At 38.2% G+C, this 24,983-nt stretch overlaps 2 protein-coding genes across 8 annotated transcripts in view; one reads left to right on the top strand and one right to left on the bottom strand.

The window, feature by feature from the left end:
- The window catches only part of LOC140223884 (uncharacterized), a 526,084-nt gene that overhangs the window by 353,344 nt on the left and 147,757 nt on the right, over nt 1-24,983 (top strand). The window lies entirely within an intron of this gene.
- fra (neogenin protein frazzled) overlaps nt 1-24,983 on the bottom strand; it is a 184,712-nt gene that overhangs the window by 12,823 nt on the left and 146,906 nt on the right. For 4 of the 7 annotated variants that reach the window (XM_072296338.1, XM_072296334.1, XM_072296333.1 and 1 more), the window contains exons 22-26: nt 24,263-24,555; nt 19,407-19,523; nt 18,621-18,707; nt 17,050-17,164; nt 16,178-16,284 (exon numbers count right to left, since the gene is read on the bottom strand). In XM_072296338.1, the coding sequence (XP_072152439.1) occupies nt 16,178-16,284; nt 17,050-17,164; nt 18,621-18,707; nt 19,407-19,523; nt 24,263-24,555 (719 nt within the window). The remainder of the gene's footprint in view (nt 1-16,177; nt 16,285-17,049; nt 17,165-18,620; nt 18,708-19,406; nt 19,524-24,262; nt 24,556-24,983) is intronic. The other 3 variants (XM_072296335.1, XM_072296336.1, XM_072296339.1) reach the window with 3 other exon arrangements.

A 24,983-nucleotide genomic window follows, 5' to 3' on the forward strand; every position in this document is an offset into this window, starting at 1 on the left:
TAGGGAACCTTACTTTTTGGATGACCCTCGTACTTCCTTGCCCAACGAGTTGTTGGATGAAGTTGAAACAGAGGAGGATCTGGAGCGTTTGCTTGATGCTGAACCAGCTTCTGAAGCAGCAACTTCTGAAGCAACTCCTACTTCTGAAACAGCTCCTACTTCTAAAAGAACTCCTACTTCTGAAACAGCTCCTACTTCTGAAACAGCTCCTACTTCTGAACCATACATCAACAACATACTTAGAAAAAGGCGTGTTGCTCTACAAAACCTTGAGGTTCAGGCCAATAAAATGAAGAAGCAATCTGACGCCGAATTCAGTCCTGTTTCCGTAGGGAAAACAGTCCTTGTGCCCATCCCGCTGTAGATCGTTCCCGCACCGAGGTTACAGGACTTTTGGTCCAATTTTTTTTGTCCACAAATTTTTTCGTCCAATTTATTTTGTCCACGACTTTTTGTCCTTGAAATCTGGTCCAAGTTAAATTCGTCCTGGTAAATAGTTAGTCCTACGCATTTGTTCGTCCAGTGGTATTAGGTCACATTTCTGTGGTCCAGTAAGGTAAAAAAGTTATGTCCAAAACTCACGTCCAATGAGGCCGTTTCAGCTACTTCCTTTCAGCTTTCAGCTACTTTCAGTCATCGTCTGAGTCTTCTTCGTCCGAGTCCGGTGGATCTGCGCGTGGCGTGTGAATCAATTGGCGTTAAGATCAATTTATTTCGTAGCTATGGAAACCCTTAAATTTAATCCCAACATCGAAAGAAAAAACATCGAAGAGGTTATTTTAAAATTTTCGTTTAAAATTCAATGACGGTATATATTTTTGTTTTGAAATTTTATTAGTGTGGGTGACATTTGTTGATATACCATCCCCAAATCGAAAGAAGAAACATCAAAGAGGTGATTTTAAAATTTTCGTTCAAAATTCAATGACTGTATATATTTTTGTTTTGAAATTTTATTAGGATGTGTGACGTTTGTTGATATACTGAAATGGCTCCAACAGTGATACAGAGTAAACGCGACAAGCCCCTCCTTGTCAATGAAGGGTTTGTGTACCATCACCATTCGTACAATAAAGATAGGACGAGAAAGTACTGGAGGTGTGAGAGGAGGCAAACATGCAATGCGAGATGCGTCACTAATACGAACATGGAAGAACTAGTTGTTTATAAGTGCGATATCTCAACTCATTTGCATCTCCCGGATCATGCTGCAGTGGAGGCATGCCACGCGCAGATCCACCGGACTCGGACGAAGAAGACTCAGACGATGACTGAAAGTAGCTGAAAGCTGAAAGGAAATAGCTGAAACGGCCTCATTGGACGTGAGTTTTGGACATAACTTTTTTACCTTACTGGACCACAGAAATGTGACCTAATACCACTGGACGAACAAATGCGTAGGACTAACTATTTACCAGGACGAATTTAACTTGGACCAGATTTCAAGGACAAAAAGTCGTGGACAAAATAAATTGGACGAAAAAATTTATGGACAAAAAAAATTGGACCAAAAGTCCTGTAACCCGCACCGACTCCCGAAATGTTACGGCAGTGGTATTGGAGGAAAAGAACGGATTTTATAAGTTAGGAACAACGGAAGGCGTCATCCGCTGTTTGTACACTAGGTCCCAGTTCACGCCGTGCTCATCTGACCTCGTACCATTGGAGTCTGTTCCTAGCACGGAGAAAAGTTTGCGTCAAATCGTATCTTCTGCATCCGTATCCGGTGGGCAAGGGAAGCAGAAATGTGACTGCCGCCAAAAATGGGTATCACAGCAATGCCCCGCAGTTTATTGCCCCGTGAAACTCAGCCTGTTGCTGTTGCGCGGGGAAATGCAACTAAAAAATTAGTGCGGGGCAATGAAACCAAATTTTTGCAATCCCCCGCAGGAATGAAATAAAATTGTTTCACAGCCCCGCACCAAAAAATTTAGAGTTTCATTCCCCCGCAAATTAAATTGCTGATTTTTCATAAAGTTAGATTCTTTCAAAGTCATCATAAAATTCTGAACGACATTTTCCATTCCTTGGAGTTTCTACTCAACAGCCTGGTCTATTTCTTCTAAAAACTTCATGCAAGAAAAAAACAGTTTGCAGCAACTCACCATTCACTGTGTCTAGTTCTCCTGAAGAGGTAAGATATTTCAATTCCAATCGTCCTATATTTTAAAAACACTTACAGAATCGCACTTCACAGGATTCCCAACACTTCCAATTTCTTCCCTTTCAATTCATAGGAAAGTTAATAAGCTCATTCAAAGTTACAGTCGAACCTCGATAACTCGAAGCTGAAGGGAAGCGATGAAAAATTCGAGTTATTGAGGTTTCGAGATTATCGAGGTTTCGAGTTAACGAGGTTTGGAGATGAAAAATTCGAGTTATCGAGGTTGGAGGTTCGAGGTTGGTGCTAGGTCAATTTAGAAAAAAAAAACCGTTATTTGTTTTACGTTATCATAATAAGGGAATATTGGGGAATGAAAATAGGAACTAATATTTAACCTCACGTCCGATTGGGGTAGGGCAATGGTTTATTATTGGAAAAAATATGTACACAAAGATCAAGAATTAAATTTTAAAAAACTGAGTTATTCTGCTCTGCTGCAAGTGTTGCAAACGGTGTCTATCTACCTCATTTTCAAGTGTTACCAAAGCAGAAAAAACATCCTCGTTTTTTAATATCGTTGAGAGGGTGCTGGGTGGGATACCGAACTCTTTTGCAATTTGTTCCTTTGTCTTCGCACCTCTGTTTTTCACCGCCTCCAATATGCTCACTTTTTGGGCGACTCTCAACGCGGAACACTTGCGCATTTTTTTTTAACGCGTCACAACATTAACTGATGATAAACTGATTAACCTGCCACCGCTGATTGCCTGCGGCCGCCTTGAGATTATCTGGGCCGAAGCATCCTTCGAGTTATAGAGGTTTTTCTCCAATTCCTTCGAGTTACTGAGGTACATATTTGACACATGGTAGTTGCCTTCGAGTTATAGAGTTAAACCGCCGATTCCTTCGAGTTACTGAGGTACAAATGAGCCTCAAATGTCTTCGAGTTAACGGAACAAATTTTTCGAGTTATCGAGGATTTTGGCCTTCTGCGGAAGGGAACGGACATTTTCTTCGAGTTATTGAGGTTTTCGAGTTATCGAGGTTCGAGTTATCGAGGTTCGACTGTATTACTGGTCTTTGTACTTTTGGAAGAAAGTAATAATAATAAAAAAAAATCCTACATGCTAAATTTCTTTGAAACAAATGCCTTCCAGGAGATTGCACTTTTATGATTTTCTGTCAATCTTCCAATAAATTTTAAGGTAGATTTTCAAGAACTTGATGATGTGATTTTGCTGCTAAATCTCTGTTAATAACTGATCTAATGCGGAAAAATCAGTTGAATTACAGAGTGCTAGTAGCTTTCATTTTTCCATGAGGATCCCAGCAAACCAAGCACTTCGTAAAGAAGTTCTAGAAAAAAAGAATAAAAAAACAGGCATTAGTGATTATTTCCTCATTGAACAAATAATTTTAAGAAATTGCAAAATAGCTTCCATCGTTTGAAATGTTTACACCTTGGCATGTTGGATACAGAATGAAGTGAGTGACCAAAAAAAATTACATCCATAACATTGAGAACTACAGATAGAGGGCATACATGAGGCAAAAATAAGTGACTGCTGGATTTTTAAGTCATGCTAAATAAAGAATAAAGAGCCTCGCCAAGTTTCGCCCCTTTTTTTTATACCCGAGTTGGTCAACCGGACAGTGCTCAAATGAAAGCCTATGGTAAGGCAAACTTCCATGCAAAGTTTCAACTTGAAGTGACCCCTGGTTTAGGCTGTACAGCGTTGCCAATTTTCCAGTTTCATGTGCTAAAATTAAGGATATTGGACTATTAGTCCGGTGCATAAGTAGACTAGTACACCCAAGTTGGTCAACGGGACAGGGCTCAAACGAAAGCTCATGGTAAGACAAACTTCCAGGAAAAGTTTCAACTTGAAGTGAAACCTCGTTTAGGCTGTACAGCGTTGCCAATTTTCCATTTTTATGCGCTATACTCACGAAGTACTGAATCGTCATGGTTCAACAGACTATTATACCCGAGTTGGTCAACGAGACAAGGCTCAAACGAAAGCTTATGGTAAGGCAAACTTCTGGGAAAAGTTTCAACTTGAAGTGAAACCTCGTTTAGGCTGTACAGCGTTGCCAATATTCCATTTTTATGCGCTACTCACGAAATACTGAATCATCATGGTTCAACAGACTAATATACCCGAGTTGGTCAACGAGACAGGGCTCAAACGAAAGCTTATGGTAAGGCAAACTTCCGGGAAAAGTTTCAACTTGAAGTGAAACCTCGTTTAGGCTGTACAGCGTCGCCAATTTTTCATTTTTATGCGCTAAACTCACGAAATACTGAATCATCATCGTTCAACAGACTAGTATACCCGAGTTGGACAACAAGACAAGGCTCAAACGAAAGCTTATGGTAAGGCAAACTTCCGGGTAAAGTTTCAACTTGAAGTGAAACCTCGTTCAGGCTGTACAGCGTTGCCAATTTTCCATTTTTATGTGCCAAAATGAAGGAATTCGGGACTAATAGTCCAATGCATCAAAATTAAACAGACTAGTGCATCGGTCTGCGAGCTGAATACTACCCTGAGATCGAATAGAAGCGCAACTAAAGGCCATCGTGAACTTTTCGAAGCCGTGTTGCCAATTTATTATTAATTTTTTTAACATAAAATTAGGGTTTTTCCGAGATTTTTGGCGGAAAACGTACCTTCATGGGCTATAACTTTGATGAGTATGGGCTGAACATTACGACTCGATAGTAAATGAACGCTACAGACGGAGAAAATTGAATTCCGAACGCAATGTTGCCAAGTATATTTTAATTTCTTACAAAAATTAAAGATTTTCTCACGTGAATGCTTCGATAACGCAATTTCCAAGGCATTCATGTCATTCTGATGACTGAATATCACCATGGCATAGTACATGATTTCTGTTCAAGGCAAAAATGGAACGTTCAGAGTAACGTTGCCAAATTGTGTACATTTTTTTTACGACGAGACGCCTCCCAAAAAGAGAAAACCACTAAAATCAAGTTTTGCTTCTCATAAATATCTTCAAATTGGAGCTGAAAAACTCATCATTTTATCGTAAAAATGCCTTAAAATGGTAATATAGACTTAAAAATTCGTCTTCTCTTTTAAAAATCAATCCGATAGTATTGTATGGAAATAATTTGCCTACCTTGTATGGTGAAGGAACCTGAAAGCACGATTATTCGCAAGAAAAGATCAAAAATATCGGCGTCTCGTCGTAAAATAAATATTAACACTGGCAATAAATTGGCAACACTGCTTCGAAAAGTTCACGATGGCCTTTAGTTGCGCTTCTATTCGATCTCAGGGTAGTATTAAGCTCGTAGACCGATGCACTAGTTTGTTTAATTATGATGCATTGGACTATTAGTCCCGAATTCCTTCATTTTGGCACATAAAAATGGAAAATTGGCAACGCTGTACAGCCTGAACGAGGTTTCACTTCAAGTTGAAACTTTTCCCGGAAGTTTGCCTTACCAAAAGCTTTCGTTTGAGCCTTGTCTCGTTGACCAACTCGGGTATAATAGTCTGTTGAACCATGATGATTCAGTATTTCGTGAGTTTAGCGCATAAAAATGAAAAATTGGCGACGCTGTACAGCCTAAACGAGGTTTCACTTCAAGTTGAAACTTTTCCCAGAAGTTTGCCTTACCATACGCTATTGTTTGAGCCTTGTCTCGTTGACCAACTCGGGTATACTAGTCTGTTGAACCATGATGATTCAGTATTTCGTGAGTATAGCGCATAAAAATGAAAAATTGGCGACGCTGAACAGCCTAAACGAGGTTTCACTTCAAGTTGAAACTTTTCCCGGAAGTTTGCCTTACCATAAGCTTTCGTTTGAGCCCTGTCTCGTTGACCAACTCGGGTATACTAGTCTGTTGAACCATGATGATTCAGTATTTCGTGAGTAGCGCATAAAAATGGAATATTGGCAACGCTGTACAGCCTAAACGAGGTTTCACTTCAAGTTGAAACTTTTCCCAGAAGTTTGCCTTACCATACGCTTTCGTTTGAGCCCTGTCTCGTTGACCAACTCGGGTATACTAGTCTGTTGAACCATGATGATTCAGTATTTCGTGAGTAGCGCATAAAAATGGAATATTGGCAACGCTGTACAGCCTAAACGAGGTTTCACTTCAAGTTGAAACTTTTCCCAGAAGTTTGCCTTACCATAAGCTTTCGTTTGAGCCTTGTCTCGTTGACCAACTCGGGTATAATAGTCTGTTGAACCATGACGATTCAGTATTTCGTGAGTTTAGCGCATAAAAATGGAAAATTGGCAACGCTGTATAGCCTAGACGAGGTTTCACTTCAAGTTGAAACTTTTCCCAGAAGTTTGCCTTACCATAAGCTTTCGTTTGAGCCTTGTCCCGTTGACCAACTTGGGTGTACTAGTCTACTTATGCACCGAACTAATAGTCCAATATCCTTGATTTTAGCACATGAAACTGGAAAATTGGCAACGCTGTACAGCCTAAACCAGGGGTCACTTCAAGTTGAAACTTTGCATGGAAGTTTGCCTTACCATAGGCTTTCATTTGAGCACTGTCCGGTTGACCAACTCGGGTATAAAAAAAGGGGCGAAAAAACACCACTTTTTGGCGAGGCTCTTTGTTGTTAAGTATGATAGGTAAATTTCTGTTTTTGAATTTTTTCTTGCGTTTCTATTTTTAATATTCAATTCATTTTCCTAAATGAAAGTCCCGTCACAGAGATTTCCTACTTAAAATAATTGAAACCTAATGTTTGACAATTGACTGATGAGTACCAATGGTAAGCATAGTGAAAATTGAGAGCCCAACCTCAGCTTCTAGGAGCAATCCCTTCAGCTTTTTAAGATCTTATCTGTGACTTAGTCAATATTTAAACCATGTAATTTATTGTCAGGAAAATCTCATTGTATCTACTACAATTGGATTCATGTAAACCTACATTTACTCGATCACACTCGAAGTATTTTGACAGTGTGAGTCGGCAATCACATAACTCGGTTTGCGACATCGCAGACTTCCTGTCATACTTTATTTTTTAAAAAGAACACTAGTCAAAGTCAATTCTTTAAAATTGCCGAGATTTTTCTTCTCAGTGAGAAGAAAATTCAGCATAAACTTCAAGGAATGATGTCCATTTGTTCTCCTTTCAAAAAATATCATAGAGCCGGAGATTTCCAGACACCGCAAACAAGATATGTGATTGCGGACTTATACCGTCGATTTGCGCTACTGAGCATTTTCAGGAACTTAATGAGAGATTCATTGATTGGAGGAGGGGTAGGGCATAAGCGTAGCAGTAGAGATGATAGAGTTAGGGAGTGAGGGTTCAGGAAATTCACTCCAGATAATCTATAATTGAACCCAAAATTCGCAGATGGGCATTTTCCACACAATATTCATAATCATTTGAGGCTGAACGTTTGACAAAATTGATAAATCACCAGGCTATGGTGCGATGTGCCACAGATCTGCGCATCACGCTCAAGATCACCATAGTAATCTGGAAAATGCACTACAGTGTGTGCACCATGCACCAGGTATGATCACAAATTTCAAGTCTCTTTCATCTAGGTGAAATCTGCCCAAAGACATAAAGACGGAGGGCTAAAAGCAAAAAATGAAGCTTCTTTTCAACCACCTCTACTATTGGCTAGAGGATTGGCGGGGAAATCGGGACAAGTTTGAAATTCAAATGTAGGGCGGGAACTAAATAAAATTGCGGAAAAAAAGTATTCTAGGTTGATTTTTGCCCAAATTCACTTACCCACTCATATTTTTTTAACTTTAGGTTAGTTTTGGTCTGTCGTCGACCGATTCATTTCATTTGGGAGTAACGGCCATCTAGCACTGAAACGGCCTGTTTGAACCTGCAGAACCACCATGAGCAGAAGAAAAACTAACTTTATCTGAGATTACTGCCTGTTACTGAGCAAAAGTAGGTGTACTATATTAGGACGCAGACCGAACTTTCTTAATATAATCGTTTTAGGCATTTAAAACACGTTTAGAAGAAGAAATAAGGAAAAATCAAGAGGACAAGTTCAAATCAAATTTCCGTTTGCCGCCATGGATTCCCGCGCTCATTTACACACTCACACAAGCACCCAGCGCCAAACCAGGCTTCACTTTTTTCCCGTGCTTTTAGATACGAGCACTCCGTCTTTATGTCTTTGAATCTGCCACAGGCTGGTTAAAGTACTACTTTATGTTTACTGCCAACTGATTTTTAACTGTTATAAAAATAACTACCATCTAAACTTAAAAATCAATGCATGGTCAACTTTAGGTTGGACTTCTAAGCAGGTTGTACCAGCCATTACGCAGTTTCAAGCTTGCAAAAAAGCGTTTGAGCATGTGTTGGTGCAGCCACAGGCATTCTTTTTGGATTTCTGTTGAGGACTATTGTGGCATCAAGATGTATGCCACATTGCACCATAGCCTGTACAATTCCAGGGCTTGCAATAAGTTACAGAATCAGAATACTGTATCATCTAGTGGGGATCATGGTCTTTGCACTGCGCATAGGTACTTCGCCTACTGCCAGAGGGAGTATCTACTTACAATGTGCAAAACATCAGATTCCTATTATTATGTTCATGTTGAACTTGAGATACTTGATTAAAAGGAATACTTGCTTACCATCAGAAACTGCATGAAATGCCCGTCTTTTCAGAAGAATTTCGAATTGTCGTTGCAAAACTAGTTGCAGTTTCTAAGTGCACTTATCGATTCTTTCATAAGAATGAAGAGGCTTAGATTTCCTTCAAAGTGGGTATAAAATAAGGACCATAAACGAGGAAGAGTTGAAAAATTGATTTTAAATCATCACAACAAAAAAGTAATGCCCAGATAATTATAAACACTGAGTTTCGGGCCAGCCAGCATGAAGTTAGTATGCTACGAGTAACCAATGGAGTAACGCAAGGTAGATTTACACAGGTATGGACAGAACTAAACAACTGGCCTCTGATTGGCTCTCCAGCGGCCCCTTAACGTCAGCCATTTTGGATGTTTTGATTATTTTGATTTATTATGTTCAGTTTATCGTTTGTCAAAATTTTGTGGGATTTTTTGCACAATTTTGGTTACACGATATTAATTTTAGCGTTTAAACGCACAAACGTTTGAATGTTAATTTGATTGTAATTTAATTAAAAAACGGGCCCCTTAACCTACGTCACGAGGTCATGTGACACGTACTGAGGCTCATGGGAAATTTTCAACTTTTCCATACCTGTGTAAATCTACCTTGGGAGTAACGCAGAGAGTTTTAGGTTATGTTGATGTTTTCTCGTTTCGCTGTTGCCATATGGTAATTCCTTTGAATGCTCTTTGAGAGGTAATAAGTCAACTTTAGACATAACTAATGTAAATTTAACTTTATTACTGACATGTCTCACTGTAATCGCAGTAAGTACATGCCATTTGTGTTGAAATTACAAAATCTATCTGTAGCCCATTACCTCCAATTTGGCTCCACTGTTATTTTTGCTTTCCCAACCTTCCAAATCAGATGTGCACCATACGATTTGCCGAGCTCATCAGCTCATCACTTAATTCTACAAAGAAACAACAAGTTTATGCCAAAAATCTTCAGTTTATTAATAAAAGTCGATCTTAGTAAGCCCTTAGTCGTAGATAAAGTGAAAATTAAGAGATTCAATGGATGTAATATTTTAATGAGGTTGGCTACACTGAGATCGCGGGGATTTTCTTAGCGGGAAATCCTCTGATACTTAAATTCTCGCAATTAACATTTTCAATTTTATCTGACGAACGGGGGTGTTTTAATTGTTTAAAAGCCCATCCGGGTCGACGAATGTGCACTATTTTTCACGAGGAATCGGAAAAAAACACCTTTAAAGGCGATAAATCATTAGTAAGGAAGAAAAAACAAGCCGGGCGCAAAAAATTTACGCATCTAAACACAGCTTGCTTTCTTTAGTTCTTATTCAGCACTTATTTGGTGATGCGGATTTTTATTTTTTGGTGCACGTGTTTTTTTTGGAGGGGGTGGGGGGGGGGGGTTAACATTAAAGAAAAAACCCAAATACAGTGTACTTCCGTATAGTTCATTGCACTAAGGGAGAATTCTTATTGAAGAAAAATGAGTCACGGTGCTGGGGGGGGGGGGGGGGGTCAGCATTTTCAAATATCGTTTTTTCGGTCCATATGGTTAGAATCGGCATAAAAGGGGCTTATTGCGCATACTGGAAGATCAAATCTGTCTAACATCATTTCAAAATGGCGGCCGATTAAAGTTTTGAAACTATCCAGTTTCAAGGACAGACATTCTCAATTTATTAAGTTTAGTATGAGAATTTCCGGGATCTTTGAAATTATTTTTATTTTTTTGAGGGGGGGGGGATAAATATCGATCATTTCCCGCACTACTCGCTATCCCCCCCCCCATCGGAAGGGGGAATATTTTTGAAATTTTAACTCTATTTGAGCGCATCTCTATAGGTATCCGTGGCGCTAATCTTCCTACAATTTTTACACCAAGTTACCCAATTTTATGCATTTACAGGTTAAAATACTTTCAAATTGTTGCATTTAACAAGTTATTCGTGCATCAAAGAAGGTGTTTTTACACCATCCAGAATTTCTGGGGGGGGGGGGGCAAATGAGACTATTTCAAATTCTGGGGGGGGGGGGGGCGGCCCCCCTCCGCACGCCTCTGTTACAGAGATTTTGGACTTAATCGATGCGATGTATCGCATGATCGCATGCCAGTTCGACCACGTCAGAGAGCTTGACAAATCACTTTAAAGGCTAGGACGAAAAGGCAAATACAGGTCAGCCTTCAATAATTGGACTGTACTACTAGACAAACAATTATAACTTCCTTGGCTCATTCGAACATGAGAACAACCTATGTGGTATCAGTTTCCCTTTGTAGATAAGTGCTTTCACGATCTCGTTAAGCAGGTCTAGCGCCTCTATCGGTGAAATCTAGAAACTCTTCTCATCAACTTGGCAGCCTCGCTGCAGCAGATGTTTACAAATCAATCCTGTTATTAATTTTAGGTTATTTCATTTCACTTCTCGTCTAATTTCTAATTCTGAAAGTATTTTCTCCTACTTTTTCTCGGCTGAAATTGGTTTCAAGTCTTCAAAATTGTTTGTAAAATCAGAAAATTATTTTCGTCATATTCGGCGAAGTCAGTAAGGTGAAGTTCTTAATAAATGCAAGCATGTGTTTTTGCCACCCTGCAATGATTGAATGGTAAGCTCTTTAGTCGCTCAGTCGCTCTTACAGCGTAAATAATATTGCTCTGCCCCCCACAAATCAGTGATATATTTGGTTGTCTTCCTCTTCGATTCATCATCTCATTGTTTTGAGTTTTCTTTGGATATCTTGTATCTCTAAACTTTGATACTTCCCTTCTATTGTTCGACATGGATAGGACATATTTGCATGTATTAGCCAAAAAAATTGAAACCCTTCAAAGGCCCTAATACTTATAGCCTTTGGATAACAGGTCCAGGTTGAGACTTTCACTCTAGGGGCTTCACAGCTAAACCATGGGAACATTTCACTGGCTGGTGAACAACAAGATGAGCCATTGTTGGACCCTTCAGCTAAAAATGTCTTTGTCAGGCCTTGAACTGTTTGATGCATTACTGAACAGCCAAGAGGAAAGTAAGGTGAGTGTTGCTGGAAACCTATACTCAGAAAGAACAAATCCGTGTAGCTTAAGGTTTTCCATTTCTTGTGAACCAGATATCAAATCTATCATCATGATTGCCATTGATGGATGACGTTGACTATTACGATCTTTTGCCCCTTCCTCTTGGATTAGTTTGGTCGCAGATCTACAAATTACTGATTACACCATCGCCCCATATAAGTTAAAACTCTCAGTTTGTAAGGTTCATTCCATGCGAAAGCAGCGAGAGGTTATGCATGACCCACTCAGAAATTGCTGATACTTTGAATAGGTGTTCTTCTGGGCTAACTAATAGAGACCTAAAATATTTTGTCCCCGTTTTTCAAGTCACATACTATCAACTGCTACAGGAACTCCTTTAAAATCTGTCAAAAGGGAAAGAATACTCCTAGCGGTAAATAAAATATATCTCTCAAAGGGCTTATTAAAGGTAATTTGGCATGTAGCTTGGAAATGGTAGAAACCTCAAACTACACTGATTCCTTCCTGAGTAGGTTTATATCATCAATTTACTTTCCCCTTGGATTTTTCAAGTCACATAATCAGCCACAGCACCTTCAAAATCTGTCAAAAGGGCAAAAATAGTCCTAGGGATCAATAAAATTTCTCTTAAAGGGATTACTTAACCAATGCAATTTGGCATGTAGTTTTGATAGCTAAGCTGGGCTGCAGGCTCCTTCCAAGTGAGATGTTAGTTCTGCCTTTAGTCAGTATGTGATTTGAAAACTTAAAAGAAAGAGAGAGAGAGAAAAAAATTGACCCAATTTTGAAAGATGAGATTCTGGCTCTTAAATTGCTCGATGTTTACCAATTTTGAACACAGTGTAAAATATTGGATAATAGTTAAACACTAGATTTTAATTTATCTTAAGTAGGAAATCTGAAACCGGATTTTCATTTTGAAAAAAAGATGAAAAGTTTTGAAGTAAGAAAGAAAAAAAAACTAAAAGAAAAGAGGCGAAGAAACTTCCAGGAATAATTGAAATTCATCACAATGAAGACAAAAAACTTAGTTTTTTTTTTTTTTTTTAAATTCAGACAAACCTCCAGAAAGCCACTAAAACACTTTTCGGCTCATGCCCACCCACAAGTCTCCTTCTTTCCGGACTCACTAAAATCTACATCTAACATGTTCGACATACCAAACTATGGAGGGTCTTTTGTCAGTTCTTGAAATTTTTTGTTCAACGAGAACAAAGTCATTAATGCCTGTTATGTATTATTTTTTTTTAGAATTCATCCACCCTGCGCCTGCTTTCCTGGAGTCCAACCTGGTAAAATGAAAGCTACTAGCACTCTGTGATTTGACTGTTTTTTTTTATATGATCAGTCATTAACAGAGATTTAGCAGCAGAATCCCATCATCGAGATCTTGATAAAAGATCCTTAAAAATGCTTGAAACAGCAGAAGCGCTGTCTAAGATTTTTATCTCTTTACTTTCAAAAAGTAAAAAGGCTAGTTTAAAATTTTCAATGAGTATATTGACTCCTTTATGAATAAGAAGGGAGGACATTGGAAGTGTTGAGAATTTTGTGAATTCCGGTACTTTAAGTGTTTTACAATATCGGATGATTGAAATTTAAAGATCTTACCTTTGTTGGAGAGCTCGATGCATTCGGTGGTGAGTTTTCTCATACTTTTCCTTTGTTGCATGCAAGTTTTGCCGTCCACTCATATATTTGCAAATAAATGGACTGGACTGCTGAATGGATATTATTTTCTTGCAAAATATACTGATGAGATATCAACCAATAATAAGAGGGAGGGCTTCAAATGTAACTAGTTAAGTGATAAAAATGGCATTAGGAATTTTTCGCTGACTGATGTTTTTTTTACCAGGTGAGGTTATCAAAAGTCAATGACATAATCTGCGGGGGAATAAAATTCTACAATTCTTGGTGCGGGGCTTTGAAACAATTTTATTTCATTCCTGCGGGGGATTGCAAAAATTTTGTTTCATTGCCCCGCACCATAAGTTTTATTGCAATGCCCCGCATCTTGCGGAGCAATGAAATTCCAGTTTGTTTCATGGGGCAATAATCTGCGGGGGATTGACACGTAATCCCAAAAATGCACAACAAAACGGTGTTCATGTCGAGCGCGAAATGTGCTGTGCAATTCACGCTGTCACAACTCCCAATCCTGCACTAACAAATACCTAGGCGAGTCATTACTTTCATCTCACTTATTTTTCATTTTGACGGTGCCCGATAACCCTTGGGCATCGTTGTCAGTGCCCGGGCATGGTTGCCTTACTCTCTCGATCCCAATCTTTGCCCGACCGTTTAGAGCACTTCTCGACTTCTCGGGTACCGTCGTCAATGTCCGGGCATTGACGACGATGCCCAGGCGAGTTGGGCACCGTCGTCAGTGACCGGGCGTTGACGACGGTGCCCGAGACCCGGACGTTGCCCGTAACATATAGACTAAATCATGAGTTCAAAATAATGCCACATATTCCAAGCCAGCAGACATCCAGGACGGATCTGATTTTTTAGGAGCCAGAGAGGGACCACCTTTATAGATGTGTATGTACATTTCACCAAGAACCTGTGATGTCCCATCATAAACACCGTAATGTAAATAAAAAAGTAGCGTAAAAAGTGAGGTAATGACATCACCCTCAGTAATTAACATACTTAGTAAGAGTGCAATTTGGACATAATTACACGAAAGGGAACCAAGCGCCAAATTTCTGATTTTCAGTTTTTAACGGATCTGGATTCTCCATAGCATAAGCTACTCTGACAAGTAAATATGCCCCCAAAAAACCATTTTCATCCCCTAGGAATAGCGCCTGAAATATCGCAACGTAGGGAATCGGGGATGAATGATAAAAGCAAAAGGAACTACGTGTATTTCCTTTTGATTTAATACGCTAACCCTGATTCCGAATTAAATCAAAAGGAAGGAACTACATCCACTGTATCGGCGCGCGCGCGGCAGAGCTTTGAGGAAACTTGGTGAAACTTGCAAACGGGCGGTACTTTCGGACGGGAAACTCGAATTTCTGGTCAAATTTTGAAAATTCGAAAATCCAAGATGGCGGGCATGGCCTAAAATGCTATCTCGGCTCCTGTATAATCAATCTTGGTGAAACATAGTAGCAGGGGATATTTTTGGACGGGAAACTCGAATTTTTGGTCAAATTTTGATAAATCGAAAATCCAAGATGGCGGACATGGCCTAAAACTCAATACCTCAAAAAATGCAAAAATTAAAAATTATTGAACGACTCATTGTTAAAAATGTTTAAATCCAAGATAAGGGATGTGGCCTTAAACAATAACTCCATGCCTAAATCGTTTGTGTGGAGTTCAGTGTTCGGGGCTAAAAATGACAGCAGAAACTGTTAGGTAACTGCTCTTTCCGTGAGAGTTAATATACAAGAAAAAAAACAAGCAGTGAACTCCAACACAATGTGCTGATGAGGCGCGTCAATGACTCTTACATATCAACTAGATTAGTTTTTATTTACAGAGATTTGAATATATGTATGTAATCAGCACATGAAGGGAATTCACGATCCAACACTGCGAGGTCAACCACGCACCTCGACGAGGCGCAGTATTGTGAACATAGAAAGCCATTCGAACGAGTTCAAGTTTTTTGATCTGACATGCACACCTCAAAATAATTAAAGTTTACAAAGGGGGAAATTTTCACATGTAATCCTCAGTGGCAAGAATCAGCAGGAATGGAGATTGAGGTTAGGTATACTTTAACTCCCATCCTCCTTCGACCTTTAAAACCTGGTCCATTCACGCTCCGCAGGTTCTCTATAGGGCAGCCATTATAGACGTGTACTTCATTGGTTGAAAAAGGAGATAATATTTTAGGCCATGTCCGCCATCTTGGATTTTCAAAATATTAAAATTTGACCAGATATTCGAGTTTCCTGTCCAAAAATACCCACTGAATCCAAATTTCACCAAGTTTCCTCAAAGCTCCGCCACGCAGGCATTGATGAGGTGGAATTGTTCCTTTTGATTTACTTCAGAGTCCTGTATAGCTCATTCATTCAGAAGGACCTACGTGCAAAATCCCCTACATCTCGCTTACTAGTCATTTTTTCGAAATTTTGGTGACGTAAGCAGTTAGAAGAGCTCCTCAGCTTTCAAACAAGCCACACTGAACTAGAACCCATCTATTAGCAAGGAAACGCCAATGGTTTTAGTCGAACTTGCTCCACTGCAAAGTTTGAAAATGTCGCTTAGTCCTTTTTAGCATAAATACATCCATTAGAAAAATCCCTTTTGTCCTTTTTTTCAAAATTGGATGTATGATTGATATGGACTGTCTGAAGGTTAAATTTTCACAGAAAATTTTCCTCAAAGTTTCCCAAGGAAGGGATTTTAAATAACCCAATCTACACTAATTTAAGAATGAGAAGTTTTACTTACCAACGTGTTTTTGTTGTGGTGTTGAAGGTGCTGACTGAGGAGGTGGGGCAGGTACACTGAAGCTTTTCAAAGGATGACCTTGAAGTCGCTTAGATTCTGCAGCAGTCCTACAAATAAAAAAGGGCTGGTATTTAACAGAATATTTTAAAAAGTACATGCTTTTTAATACGAAAAACGCGTTACTCTCAAAACTACAATTTCTGTTTTACACCTTCTTACCAAAGAATTCCGCAATTTACTTAAAGGCCAATTGACTTATGTCAATGGTGAAAAATTGCTGCTAAGAAGTTCTTGTGGGGTCATGGCGAAAGCTGAGAAAAACCAACTTTGTTTATCCAAGACGATTGGACTAAAATTTACAGTAGAGATTAGGGGTTCAGTTCAGAGAAAACTTAGAGGCCTTTAATATCCCTACATACAAATATGTGAAAACAGCGGTTGCTTATTGCAAAATTAAGTCTAGTCAGGGCTAAGACTTTTCGATGCCACCGCTTGCATAAAGTATTTAGAATTTTAAACATTACAGAAATTATCAAAATAAGGCTTCCAAAATTTTTAACTTTGGGCATACCAGGGGAAAAAGGCCTCCAATGGTTATTTGATTGAAAGCATCTGCAGACTTGAACCTAGTGTCAGGTAGTTGCTGATCATTAATATGATTTTGCCTCTCCTCACAGATTGTTTTAAGAGGAGCGTTACAGATTGAACTGCCAAAAAATGGATTTTGCAAAAGCTGAAAAAAAATCTCTTGACATTCTAGCTACAACATCGGTTTACTCTTGTAAACCAAAAAAAGTTTTATCCTCATACATATGATTCTCGAGATACACTTATTGCACTAGCTAAATGTGAAAGAAGTAATCGAAACATACCCATATGTTTGTCCTTGAATTGGCGTACTGGGAGGCTGAGATGTATTTGGGTTGTTGATTGATTCATATGTGCTAGGTGCTGCACTTTGAATGATATAGGTATTCTCAAGTGCTCCTAGTTTACGACACATAGCAAAGAGTTTCCATGTATGAATATCAAAATGAGTTACATTGAAATAAAGGTAATTAGCATTAGGAAAACAATTCTTCAGAAAATTGGGAGGGGGGAGAGAAAAGAAGACAGAAAAAAAGGATGATTCAATACTGTGATTGGATGGATTAGAAGGGTAGGTAAAACAAGACAAAATAAATGGAAACCGCCTAGAATAAGATAATACCCATTGATTTGTTGAAAGGTTAATCAACAGATTTGATATATTTTTTTGCAGTTCGTTTCTATCTCAATTTTTTCATTTTCTCTCTGAAGAAAATTCTGAATCATTAATAGAGCTTTAAGGAATGCGGGATATGCAATTTAAGTGCGTCTCCTTAGGTAAAATTCTACAAGAAACATAACGGTGCTACTGGGTTTTTTTGAAACGAATTCCTAAGCTCAAAAAAGCTCTTAAAGTTGAAGCCAAGATGGAGGGAATCCCCTTCACTACGCTGACAGTTCACCCCTTTATGCAGTCAAACTTTTCATGCACGCACAGATAGGGAGCAAAAACATTAGCAGGATTGCCATGGTTCCGGCCTTAGAATCGCCAAACAAAGTGCCAACCCTGCTCATGTATGTTCTCCCTATCTGTGTAGTGTGCATGGAGAGGTTTACTAAATACAGAAGCTGACTCTCAGCATAGGAAGGGGGATCCTCCCCATTATGACCTCAACTTCTAAAGCTTTCTTTGACCTTCAAAGTTTGTTTCAAATACAATCAATTGCACCATCGTGTTTCTTGAAAAATTTTACATATGTACAAAAAGGGCAAATCTGCAATCTGCAAAATTGCAAATCTGTTGACAACCAAGTCAATGCCATTGGGTAAAACAAAAAGTAAGTTCGGAGATCAACACTATTTTTTGCCTGATGATGATTGATGAGAAACTTAAGGAGGCTAAAATTCACCTAATGAAATTAATGAATGTTGGGTGAGTACTTTGCTGAACAAGTTATCACAAATTAGGTTCAGCTTTCTAAACGAATTGCTCAAAACTTTGATGATCAGTCATCATCAGGCAAACCGGAACGTCGATTGAGCGTCTGAGTATTTCAGTTGGAGAGAGCCGTTTGCAGAAGTCCTCAAAACTTTTGACAGTTCGAAGAATCTTCAGCAACGTTACTCACCACCTTGTCATTACGCAAAATGGCACATTTGCAGGTCACGACTGCCCTAACAAAATTTGCCCACTTTTGTTTGAGGAGGTCTTGGCCAAACTGCTGGTCAATATGCTAACTGTTCTTGATATATTAACACTATTAACAGATAAAATAAGAAATTAATTAAATTAAATTAAATTAATAAATAATTAACAAGTAAAATAGCTTCATAAATTGGGCGTTATCATCATCAATCACAAAAATAAAATGAGATAAATAATTGAAATGTAAACAGAGAACTCAATAACTCTTACCTGTTGCATCAACTGTTACATGTGCTCGAGATACACTGTAGTGTTGATGAGGATAAAGTGGTTGCATTTCGACAATATCAGAACTTGCTGTAGGGCAAACAGAATATTATGAATGTTACAAGGACAAATGACAATAATTCCGCTAAAAACGTGACATCATTTTCTTACCTTTCTTCTTTATGGTTAGTTGCGTAGGAAAATGATGAGGCAATGACATTGTATATTTCAGTGATACTTAAAGAGACGTAATTGATTCTTAGATTCAATGAGACCCTTCACGGAATTTGGAAGAGCACCCCAAAAAAGTTTAAATAAAAATCAATGAAAAAACTCGAGTCCTCAATGCAAGTGTTAGGATCCTAATTTTACATTTCAGGATGAAAAATACTATGAAAATTCACAGGATCAACTTCACAAAAAACGAAATGAAGCAAAAATGTGGGTAGAATAAGAAATAGAATAACTGATTTTTCAGGGATGGGAGGCGCTTTCGGAGGAAATTTTAAACAACACAAAAATATTTTTTGGACTCGAAAAATCGATTCTAAAATATGGTCTAATAATCCCTCAAACGTTTTTATGCTGGAAATATCCGAAATCTTATTAAAACTAACCTATCCACTTTCCACTTCCAATTCATTGACTCTTGTCCTACAGATGGGATAGTGAGTGAATGAGACAGGTTAAAGGTGATTTTTAAAACAGGAGCCTCTTTGAAATCTAAATTTTAAGAATAGACACTTATTGAACTTCAGGCACGTTGAATTTCATTCATAGCTTACTTACAATTGCTGGAAGCGCTACGCCTGTCCATTTGAAGGGAAATAGGCTTGCTTTTAGAAGCAGACCGTAGAGTTGATTTTTTTTCTTCGGACAATAAGGGTTGTTCAGATGGACTCCCTGCTTAGTTGATTAAAAGGAAAGAGGGAAAATGATTAAATCATAGAAATAAAGATAAAATTATGATATATGAAGATAATAATAACACTAGGCAACAAAATTTTGGGTTGAATTTGCCAATCGAACGGGACCTGTTTCTTTCTACTCAGGGGGGTCTACTGATGACTAAGATGAAGGCCTAAAAAATTCCCAAGCTCTGGTTTTCAAAATATTTAGGGTTTTTCGCATTTTTAAGGGTAAATTTTGAGTATTAAAGGGGATTATTAAAATAATTTATGGCCAGTTTTAATAAATGTTTCCAATTGACTTTAAACTCGGTTAGCCTCATTCAGATGAGTCTACTAAAGATTGTACTGGTCTATTAAAGCCAAACATGGGTATGGAACAAATATTTTATCACCTCTGTTTGAAATTTGGAGGATTTTTTGAGTAAAAAAGGCTCGATTTTTGCGGGTCTTGAGGCGATCAGAGCTGTGATTAGGCTTAAAATTTAAGACGGTTTTTCGACGGCTTTTCTCCCCTTCTCCCTTCATTAATTGGGTCTTTTAAAAGGAAAATCACCCGTATGGGCAATATTTTGCAACGTTTCTTTGAAATATTGAGGATTTGCTTGAGGAAAGCTGCGCTTTTTTGAGCATTTGAATAAACAAGCTACTGCTCTGAACTAATTGCTGCAATGAAATGAAATGAAAAAGAAACAGACAAATTAGAAGCTCTAAACTCGATTTTAACCTTTGGGCGAGTGTTTTAAAGTTGAAAATATACCAAGAAAGTATTTTACCTTCTTATACACTTCATTTTTTCATGTTTTCTTTGAATAAAAAAAAAAAAAAAAAAAAAAAAAAAAAAAAAAAAAAAAAAAAAAAAAAAAACATAGTTCAAATCCAGCTAGAGTGAACAAGGAAATGAGGTCCGTAATTAATGTACTCAATTTATTCTACTCATTTATTTATTTATTATACATGTATTTCCATGCATGACACATTAGATGAAAAAGAATAAATTGAAAAAATGAGATTAAACACTATCTCGACGCTTTTTTTTCGATTGGCGCTTGTATAGCGCCTCTGGAGCATCTCTGAAAATTGACCAGCAGTAGTCGGCAAGCCTTGTTGATTTCCAGCTACCCTGATACTGCTTTTCCATTTCTGACACTTGCTGATGAAAGCGTTCGCCATGTTCATCACTGACTGATCCACAATGTTGAGGGAAAAAATCCAAGTGTGAGTGTAAAAAGTGAATCTTGAGTGACATGTTACATTTTAGTTTCCGATACTTAGAAAGCAAATTTGCAACTAAATCCTTGTAGTTTTCCGCTTTGCAATTGCCCAAAAAGTTACTACAAACTGCTTTGAAACTGTCCCATGCTTCTTTTTCAACAGGAAGTAATTTTTCGTCAAAAACACTGTCTTTGAATAGTTTCCGAATTTGAGGACCAACAAAAATACCTTCCTTGACTTTTGCTTCATTGAATTGAGGAGACTTTTCACGAAGATATTGAAAACCCGCGCCATTTTTGTCTAAAGCTTTGGCGAAGTTCTTCATAAGGCCAAGTTTGATATGCAATGGAGGAAGGATAATATCGTTCGGGTCAACTAGTGGTGCATTTTCCACATTTTTTCCCCCAGATGTAAGAGATTTTCGTTTTGGCCACTTTTTCTTCTTAAAATGAGATTTACGTGCTCGGCTATCCCACTCACAAAGAATACAACAATATTTCGTGTAACCTTGTTGCCTTAATTACTAATAAGCCATATTAAAATGGCTATTAAGAATTACTCCCCCGTTCCTTTCTTTATTCTAGATTTGAACTTTTTTTTTTTTTTTTTATTCAAAGAAAACATGTAAAAAGGAAGTGTATAAGAAGGTAAAATACTTTTTTGGTATATTTTCAACCTAAAAACACTCGCCCAAAGGTTAAAATCGAGTTTAGAGCTTCTAATTTGTCTGTTTCTTTTTCATTTCATTTCATTGCAGCAATTAGTTCAGAGCAGTAGCTTGTTCATTCAAATGCTCAAAAATGCGCAGCTTTCCTCAAGCAAATCCTCAATATTTTAAAGAAACAAAGCAAAACATCTTTCAGACGGGTGATTTTCCTTTTAAAAGACCCAATTAATGAAGGGAGAAGGGGAGAAAAGCCGTCGAAAAACCGTCTTAAATTTTAAGCCTAATCACAGCTGTGATCGCCTCAAGACCCACAAAAATCGAGTCTTTTTTACTCAAAAAATCCTCCAAATTCCAAACAGAGGCGGTAAAATATTTGTTTCCAGTGGCGTGCGGTCCGGATAAGCAAGGCAAGCACTGCTTGCCCAAAGGTTTCTAAAGAAAGAAGAAAATTACACCTATTAAATGTTTTACATTTTAGCAAATATAATTTATAAAATGCGTTCAGTAAGTAAACTGCATTAAAACAGAAAGAGAGGAAGACAGAAATACGTATAGAGCCACCAAAGTAGGAAAGCAGAAAAGCGGATGGAGGAGGCGCAGCGCGCTGCGCGGCCTGAACACGGGCCAACTCATGTGCTGGAGAATCGCTTGCGATCAGCTGAGCGGAGAGCCACTGCTCGGCGGCGGAATCAAGGCAGGCGGGGAGCGCGGTACGTTCCGAGTCCGAGCCCTTCGCTGCGCGATCGCAGCTCGCTTCTCTTGGCCCGTCACCGCAGCGCGCTGCTTCTGCCTCCGATGCGCTATCTTGTTCTCTCTTTCCGTCGCGGTTGCAATTGCTCCTCCGGAGCAAATGCCTTTATATTCTATAAAATTTCGCTCACTTGGATCTAATTGGTGATGAATTAGACAATTCTCAATCATGTTTTAAATGCAGAAAGCCTTTTTTTTGGGAAATTTAAGTAACTCAAAAAATTCTAAATGCTGTAGAATAAAGACTATAATACCTCAAATAAGTGGCAAAATTAGGAGTTATGAGTGAGGAGCCGTCCTCCAATGCTCAATAACATTCGAAACAAGTTGAGTAAACGAAATTATAAATAAGAGAGAAAAAAATAAAAATACAGTTTTTCAAGACGTTACGTTCCATCAGATTTCATCCGAAAAATAGAGCTAGTAGAGTAAAATTTTAAGAATTTTCTAGGAAGGCTAGGGGGAGGGGGAAGGGAAAGAGGCTACGTTAACCCCCCCCCCCCCCGGATGGCGAACGCTAGAGCTTGCCCTGTCACTAAACCCACCGCACGCCACTGGTTTCATACCCATGTATGGCTTTAATAGACCAGTACAACGAGAACATACAGAGTCTCTAGCGGTTTAAAAAGTCATTTCAAAGTTGAATCATGAATCAAGAGCTCTAAGCCCCTTAAAACCCCATAAAAGACTAAAAATACATACTTTTTTGACTAAAATAAAATCCTGAAAATTAAAAAAATAGGCTCTGTGTTTTTAGCGCCCATTTTTGTCTTCAGTAGACCCATCTGAATGAGGCTACCCGAGTTTAAAGTCAATTGGAAACATTCATTAAAACTGGCCATAAATTATTAGAATAATCCCCTTAAATACTCAAAATTTACCCTTAAAAATGCAAGAAACCCTAAATATTTTGAAAACCAGAGCTTGGGAATTTTTTAGGCCTTCATTTTAGTCATCAGTAGACTCCCCCTGAGTAGAAAGAGACAGGTCCCGTTCGATTGGCAAATTCAATCTAAAATTTTGTTGCCTAGTGAATGGAAAAGTAAGGAGCAAACAGGAGAAAAGAAGGAAATTCTCTAAAAAAAATAATACAATTATTAATTATTATGAGAATGGAAATAAAGACAAGCAGGGAATTCGAATAGAAACTGTAGAAATACTTCAATATAACAGCGGCAGATAAACCAAAGAAACTCATTACAATAAAGCCATGTAGGTACAGAACGACAGTACTTCATTAAAGTGACCATCATCGTTAAGAAGACAACATTTGAAATCATTAAATTTTTTGACCATTGCTATCAGACGACTATGGACCATTTTGAAATTCTTCTTTTCATATTTCAACTTATTTTATTTAAGAGACTATCGTGGACTGTAGAATGTTTTATGTGATGATCCACTTTTTTTCTGAATTGACTGATCACAAGAAAAATTGAGAAGAGAATACACAACTTCAATATTTTGTTCTAATTCTATTAGGGCAGGGCGTTGCAAACTTTTGAAGCTATAAATGTAAATTTCGCTGTATTTAAGCCTTGCTCGCATTTGATAAAGAGATCTTCTCATACCCTTTTCTTTGACAGCTTCGGTAATCATTTTTACAGTTACTTTTAAGGTTTCATCAGATATGAAACAAAAAATCATAGCCATCTGCTGTTTGCAGATGTCATGCATATTTAAAGACTTTCGCAGCGTGAAACACGAGAATAGAAAAAAAAACTACTGGATAAATGATGCGTGTGGACAAAACATGCCTTAGCAAAACACTTACAAAAAGTTTTTTGGTAGGTTAAGTCTAAAAACAGCAGTAGTAGTTCAAAATTTGGTAAAATGCATCATCAAAATTCACTCAAGATTCTCTCAAGAGAAGAAGTCAATTCTTTAAAACCCACAAACAGAGCGAAGGTCGTCCAATTTGCTCTAGATTCCCCTTCGTTCATCACCGCCAACCCTCCCCTGCAAATGCTTCAAAAGATGGCTTCAAACATGCAAATGATAAAAAGGTTTCTTTCACAACTGTACCATAACTGACCTCCCTTACAATAAAAAGCAACCAGGATCAAGACATAAAGAGATAGCTTTTTAGAGAAGAGTTTTCATACCTATATATGAAGAAATATAATTGCGTTTATCTAAAGAGTTTGTCATAGTAGATGAAGTGTGATGATGAACCCGCGTTTCTTGGTGGTGGTCAGAGACATCAAACTCTTTGGAGAGGTTAATAGAGCTGGGCCCACCACCAGAGGCAGTGTCTAGGGATCCCTGTGATGACTTTTCCAATGCCTTTAGTTCCATTTGATCGTGGTGAATCCATAAGTCGGGAGGCTTCAAGTTTGTGTTGAGACTTTTCTGCTTACTACCCGTTCCAGTTTTCATGTATCTGTAAGAAAATCTCCTGAAGTATTTCAAGAATAATCTTGAAGTTACTGATTTAAAGCAAGGGTAACATGAATTCGATACTTCCAGGGAAAGCAGCTGCACATTGACTGTTTATGGTTGGAAGTTCAACAACTATGAAAGTTGATGAAACAAATTGGAATCAAACTATGAAGGTCAAAGACATATCATAGGGTTCCAAACCTTCAATTTTAAAATTTTCTGATTCCTCCAACCGATTAAGGGGTTTTTTGGAGGAGAGGTAAAGCATTTGTGAACGCTAACATCTCCGCTTCTGTACATGCAATTTACAAAATAAATAGGCTTCAAGTAAATGAAAAAAAAAAACGCCTAAAAGAACCTTGTGATAACTAAGTTTTTAAAAGAATATACTGGGAGCCGCATACCCACTTCTCTGTTGCTGGGTTCTTTTCTACTTTTTCTTAA

The sequence above is a fragment of the Bemisia tabaci genome, chromosome 2 (genome assembly GCF_918797505.1).
Source record: "Bemisia tabaci chromosome 2, PGI_BMITA_v3".
NCBI classification, from domain to species: domain Eukaryota; kingdom Metazoa; phylum Arthropoda; class Insecta; order Hemiptera; family Aleyrodidae; genus Bemisia; species Bemisia tabaci.